The sequence below is a fragment of the Psittacula echo genome (assembly GCF_963264785.1).
Source record: "Psittacula echo genome assembly, chromosome: 12".
NCBI lineage: Eukaryota > Metazoa > Chordata > Aves > Psittaciformes > Psittacidae > Psittacula > Psittacula echo.
This window is the reverse complement of record NC_137747.1, coordinates 7,065,310-7,071,566: the sequence shown is the minus strand read 5'-3', so window position 1 is coordinate 7,071,566 and position 6,257 is coordinate 7,065,310. Positions and strand designations below refer to the sequence as shown.

The following is a 6,257-nucleotide window of genomic DNA, read 5'->3' as shown; positions in this document are numbered from 1 at the left end:
CGCATCCCCTCAAAGGCCGAGCGGCGGCAGCGCTGCGGCTCCTCCATGGCCCCCTCAGCCCGCACTGCCCCATCGAGGCCGTTTAACGGCCATTACATAGCAGCGCTCCGACCCAGTGACGCCCTGCCTCCGCGCCGGAAGGGCGCTGCTCCCTTCTAGGCTGTTTCCGCTTCCGCCGCCCGCCCTCTTTCCCTTTCCGCCGCGGCACACGCGAGGTAGGAGCGCGATGGCGGCTCCGCTCCGCGGGGAACGGCCGGGCCGGGGCTCCGGGGAGCTGGAGGCGGCGCGGGGTGCGTGTCCCGCGGTGCCCGCGCTGCTGTGAGGCCGCGGGAGGGGCAGCTCCGGGGTGGAGCCCGCTGTAGGGAGCGGGGGTAGCGCGGTTCGCAGACCAGGCCTTGCTCCTCGTAGGTGTTAGCGCTTGGTGCCTGTGCGTCCGCCGCGACCCCAGCGAGATGCAGAACGACGCCGGGGAGTTTGTGGACCTCTACGTCCCTCGGAAGTGGTGAGCGGTTCCCCTCAGCGTGTACCCTGAGGAAATGGGCCCTTGGCGAGAACTGGAACAGGGGCCGATACAGTCTGTGTAAAAGCAGGGGCTTTGGAGCAGCGAACATCTCTGAAGCATATATATGTTTTCTGTTTGTTTCTGTATTTTTAAATGCTTTATATAAAATATACGAAGCAAAGACTAAATATAAAGTGATAACTCTGCATCTTGTGTTTGTAACTGCCAGCTTTACAGCGGCAGTATGTACAGGGCAGTACAGCTCTTGTATGGCTCAGTTCAGGAGGGGGTGTGCAGGTTTGTAGCTACAAGCACAGTGAACCTGTGAAATGAGTATTTATTGCCTTTATAGCACGCCTTAAGTGCAATTTTGAGATTATAGTAGGTTGGAACAGTGGGAAACTTTTTACATGGGTGTTCAACAGCAACAACGGGCTAAAAAGAAACCATTTGTGTGCATTTTATTAGATTTAAGTCAAATGGCTTTTACAGCCTGGGGTTTCTGGGGGTTTGCAGCCTGAGTGCCTTTTGGCAGCTGTTGTGGCTCCGCATGAAGAAGGCATAGAAACTGCCTTCTCATCAGTTACCTTGGTTACACAGTATCACAGTATGTTAGAGATTGGAAGGGACCTCAAAAGATCATCTAGTCCAATCCCCCTGCCGGAGCAGGAATACTTCATGTACTTTAGAGAAGAAAAACTTGATATTCTGTGTGATTTGAAAGCCTGTGCTGAGGTGTGTCCACTATAGGGGTGAACTGGGTATATAGAAACCAAAATGAAGGCATAGTTGGCAACTTAGCATGACCCTGCCAAGTTAAATTCTCCATTAAATATACTTAAAAGTGCATTTTAATTTTCTGAGCCCTGAAAGCTTAAACTTTATTGCCTGAACTCCCTGTGAAACTTTAATTTGCGTGTAGATTTGGTGTTAATAGGGGGGGTTTTCATTGCTACTGTCCACTTCCTTTTGTTTAAATGCATCTTGGTTTTATTCCTTAGCTCTGCTAGCAACCGAATAATCGGCGCTAAGGATCATGCTTCTATTCAGATAAATATTTCGGAGGTAAGTTTTATACCAAATACGTGGGGAGAACTACACCTTTAAACTTTGGGCAGAAGTTAAGAGATAGAACAGCTTGTGATGCACCTCCAAATAAACTAGAGACCATATAAGTGTAGAGCTTGAGGGCTTACACACAGACGGGTGTATTCCTGTGTCACCCCTGGTTATTTTTCAGCCTACTGGAAAATATTCGTTAGAGGAAAAGCTCTGTACAGTCTGTTCCAGGGCTTAACAGTTTGACTGAATACAGCTTCCTAACTCTAGATATTTAGTGTTACTAGGGAATTCCTTGCCCTGAAGGAAAGGAGAAGAAATGCTTGCTCAGGGGGATTCTTACCCCTTCTACTTTCATCTGGCTGTAAGTCGGTACCATTATTCAGGGTGCACAAGGGCAGTCTGCTCTTTAATGTTTTTATTCTTGTTGATCTTCTCTGTGTTTTGTCTAGTTTGTCCAAACTCAGAGATAGAGTTTCCGGAGCAGAACTTCCATGTTTTGCTTGAATCATTTGTGTTAATGCTTGTCACTGCTGCTCCTGATAGATAGCAAATGAGTTTGTGTGCTTTGTGCATTATCATTTCACTAACTCAGTACTTGGGGTATTGATGCTTAGAATTCTGCCTGAGACACGCTGGTTATATGTGTTGACCTAGTATTGTCCATTTAGTTTTCTTTCTGTAACAAGGAATTTGTTCCTGTCTTAAGTTTAATCTTCAGTGTTATTGCAAAGCCCTCCAAGCTTAAGGTATATGCTGAGAAAACCACAGTAGACCTTGACTCCTGCAGGATCTCAGTTAATGCACATGGGCTCCAGTTAGTTTAAACTTGTTTTAGCGTGCTTTGTTTTCCCCATTTATTAGTACTTACCTTGCAGGAATTCTGGGGGCACAATCTTCCTGTAGTTCCTTGTGAGCTCTATAGCTTGATGGATTTCTTCTTGAATGGGAGACCACAAGACTCTATTCCCATACTTTTAAACAACTGAGTCTCTTGTATTATCTGTCTGACTAAAGAATTAACTTTTTGAGAGGCTCTGCTTCTGATTTCCTGTAAATACTTTCCTTCTTCACCATGTTTCATTCCCTCAGTGATCCTTATTTCTTGTTTGCAAAGACTCTGCTAATCAGTAGAACTCAAAACCAAACCCTCATGGTATTACAGGTTTCACTGCACTGTTTAATTTCACTGTTTATATTGTTTAGTCTTTTCTTCCTGTTTTTCAGCAACTGCAGGAAATGAGACATTTTGTGTCTGTCAACTTGGATGCTTTTCTACCTGTGTAGCAAAACTGTTCCCTTCCCCCTTCGCTTAAGTTTTCTGTAATACTGACCTTAATTAAAAGAAAAATGAAAGAATAGCAAAAGCAGTAAAACCCACAAGTGAATTTTACACTGAACTTTCCATTTTTTTTCAGAACTCAAGTGTTTTCTTCTTTCAGCTCCGTTTTGTATTGTGTTCTTGTTACCGTGTAAGATCCATTTTATAGCTGCACCATGTCATTAACTATCAATTTGCTGTGAGAAGATACTCTATAGGTGTCTTTTGAACTTCAGTATTTGCCTTATTGTTTTGTAATTTACAGAAAAAGATTTGCAGTGTAAGAATCTGCATGGAGTAACTTGCTTGTAATTCCAGGTTGACAAGGTAACGGGCAGAGTAAATGGCCAGTTCAAAACATACGCCATCTGTGGACCAATTCGTCGAATGGTGAGTCCTTTCCTGACCTCCAGGATGCTTGTGCTTCCTTTTATATTGATGAGGAATTGTTTAGATTTAGATTTGACCCTGGAAACACAATGTGCCTTTAACTCATTCAAGAGAGAGCTTTTGTGGGGATAATGAAGGCAGAGTGAAGACGTGACCAAATTCACTTGCAGGAATCAGTTTCTTCTGGTTATTTCTTAATCCTTTGGTTTGTAGAATTAGGTATGTTTAGATTTTTAAAATCACTGAAGGATGCAAGTATATTTTTTTTCCTTTTAATGTACGAAGTTACTAATATCTGGCTTTTATCTGTTGTTTAGAATTATTAGAGATACTACCATGACTTAAATTTATTAAACACGGTGTGAAGCTTCTGGAGTTCATCAGAACTCTGCTTACTCAGAAATATATCTCACTAATTCAAGTGTATATTTTATCAAGTGAAAACTATTTCTTATCCTGAAGGATGTCAAAGAATTTAACAGTTTGTTTTGAAAACAGTAATCTCTGCATATAAAATGTAGTGATCTGTGGAAGGCGTTGGGCAGTTCACTGCCAGTGTTAATGCTGCAGCTGCTTCTTTTTTTAATGTGTATTTGGCAATTATTTGGTCACTTCAGAATCATCTCTCTTTGTTTTTTTAAAGGGTGAATCAGATGATTCCATCCTGCGTCTGGCAAAAAATGACGGAATTGTTTCCAAGTACGTATGTTTATCTTCTCCTCTAACACTTGCAGGGGTAATTTCCATACCGAAATCCAGCTTTTAAGAGGAAAATGTAAATGTAGTTATAGGATGATTACACAGTTGGACAAAAATATTTACCTGAGCTGCTGAAGCAAACTGGCTTGTAACAATGTTTGTTTCATTTTCTTCTAGGAACTTCTAACTGAAGAAACTCTGGTATGGAACATCTGATGTAAAATAAACACTTCAGACCTATATCGTGCTGTGTCTTTTGTTCAAGTCATAAACATCAGTAGATTTATTATAGTTAGTCTTAAAAGACTTAGGAATGTGCGTCGTCAAAAGATACACAGATTCTGATTATGAATTCTTAAAACAAACCAGCTTGTAAAGCAGTGCCAGAGTTGAAAGTGAAGAATTTCCACTTCACTCTTTGCTTTACTATCATTCTTTTCCAGATTTAGTAAGTTTCTAGCAACCTAAATGCAGCTTCCTGCTTTTTCACTCGAAAAACCAAGGGGATTCTTTTGGTTATGATATCAGTGTTTAGTGGGGTTTCTGCTGATGAAGGCTCACAATATTTATTCTGCTATTGACACATTCTTTAAGCAAATTATTTTTTTTTAGCTATCTTACTAGCAGAACCAAGAAAGGATGCAAGAGGTTTGCTACTGCATCTTGATGTTGTCTCTCTTACCTATCAGTTCCCTTTCTCTAGGTAATTTCCATCACTGGGATTTTGAGCTCACACACAAGTTTTTTATCACATGGTTTGAAAGAGTTGCTTCAAGGTTTTACCTGCGGTACTTTTGGTGCTCAGTTTTAATTTGAACTGGCTGGCTTTCTGATAATGGAAAGCTACTGTAGTTACTGTGAAAGGAAAATACGTATTGGCTCAGATTATGCTGATACTCAAACCACAAGCTTTTCTGAGGTATCAGCAGGCATTAACTTTGGATCCACCCGGTATCTTGAAGTAAGGTTGGTTATCTGCAGGGCTGAGGTCAGAGATAGGCTGTCAAACTGAAGTGTTTAAAAAATCTGCGATCACCCTGACCTTGCAGCACTGTATCCTGACACCTCTGAGCTTCCTCCTGCTTTTTGTGCCAGAACACCAGAAATAACGTTGTTTCATGACCTTTTTGGTTTTTGTCTTTGATCAGCTCTTCACATTGAGCTGGATTGCGTTCGGGAAGTGGGATGCTCAAAGTGCTAGAGCTGTACTGATGAACGTTTGGGGTCCCACCGTTCATTCTGGTGGGTGCTTCCAGCAGTGTTACGACCTTTTATGTCTTAACAGTATTAAGCACTGTATTAAATTGCAAAAGCTCTCCACAGTCTTCTTTCCTGTACTGTGCAGAAATAGAGAAAGAGAATTGCAGTAAGTGCTAAGCTAGAAATAACTGCTGGCACCAAGACGGGTCTGAGAGAAGGAAGGGTGTCTGGAGCAGACACTTAATACTTTTGTGTCTTAAAATGTCTAGTTAAAATCACTGGCACCTCTACTGGGAAAAGAGATTTCTGAGTTACTGTGGCTGTAATTCCACAGGGACTTAGAAGTATGGTGTGGCTATAGTTCTACACGGACTTAAAAGCCCACTGTCTTTTCCACTGGTATACTGTTTTGCAGGAGGGATATGAGAAAAGTCGATAACCCTTTCTTGCAGGTGCTGCCTTTGTGTTGGTGGAATTTGTTAACCACATCAGGTTTGTTTATCAGCTGGTGCTTTATCAATTAGAATGTCATACATGGTTTTGTTAGTTTTAAAATATGCTGTTGTGATACACCTAGTGTTGATCATTTCCATTGTTAGCCGCATTTTACCTATTTCATGATACGTACAACTACACACAGGCTGTCCTTCAGGTTGTGTGTTCTGATCTGCACATTCTCAGGAATTGCTGAGAGGTTATATCCAGATTACGCCATGTTTGCTCCTGTGTGATCGTCTCTAGGACAGTGTTTGCAGTCCCTTAAATCTCTCATCAGCCCTCTCTGAAAGTTTTCTCAAGTGATAGCAAGTGTTCTGGTGATGCTTTCCTGTTTATGCTATAAGCTGTCGCCATGTAGAGCTGGTTACCATGTGTCTTGTTTCTGACTTGTTTGCAAGTTACTGTGGGTGTGGGAAACCAGCCTTTGACTTCTCTCAGGAGAGCCTGAAGCAGGGATGCTATCACCTCTGAACTGGGGAGGGTGGCTGAACTACCCACATGTAGCATCTTTCTCCTTATCTGTGTTTTTCTTTCTTAGGCATGTCAGGGTGTTTCTTTGACACCATGGCAATCTGTTGCATCTGAGCA

General features: G+C 42.2%; 1 protein-coding gene across 2 annotated transcripts; it reads left to right on the top strand.

Annotated features, from left to right (window-relative positions):
- Window positions 1–149: 149 nt before the first annotated feature.
- Window positions 150–4,213, top strand: RPS21 (ribosomal protein S21). Of its 2 annotated transcripts, none has more exons than XM_080627667.1 (6): window positions 150–215; window positions 409–502; window positions 1,504–1,567; window positions 3,201–3,272; window positions 3,916–3,971; window positions 4,149–4,213. In XM_080627667.1, exons 2-6 carry the CDS (start codon window positions 453–455, stop codon window positions 4,156–4,158), a joined length of 252 nt encoding a protein of 83 aa, XP_080483793.1. In that variant the 5' UTR covers window positions 150–215; window positions 409–452; the 3' UTR covers window positions 4,159–4,213. The 2 variants fall into 2 exon arrangements, with proteins under 2 accessions (XP_080483793.1, XP_080483792.1); XM_080627666.1 differs by having other exon boundaries at window positions 200–290.
- Window positions 4,214–6,257: the final 2,044 nt, after the last annotated feature.

What these genes read in the sequence shown, in the direction of transcription:
- RPS21 (XM_080627666.1), top strand. Translation starts at nt 227, where the DNA reads ATGGCGGCTCCGCTCCGCGGGGAACGGCCGGGCCGGGGCTCCGGGGAG. An exon ending in CTCTACGTCCCTCGGAAGTG is followed by an intron (nt 503 to 1,503) that starts GTGAGCGGTTCC and finishes TTTATTCCTTAG; the next exon opens with CTCTGCTAGCAACCGAATAA. An exon ending in TTCAGATAAATATTTCGGAG is followed by an intron (nt 1,568 to 3,200) that starts GTAAGTTTTATA and finishes TTGTAATTCCAG; the next exon opens with GTTGACAAGGTAACGGGCAG.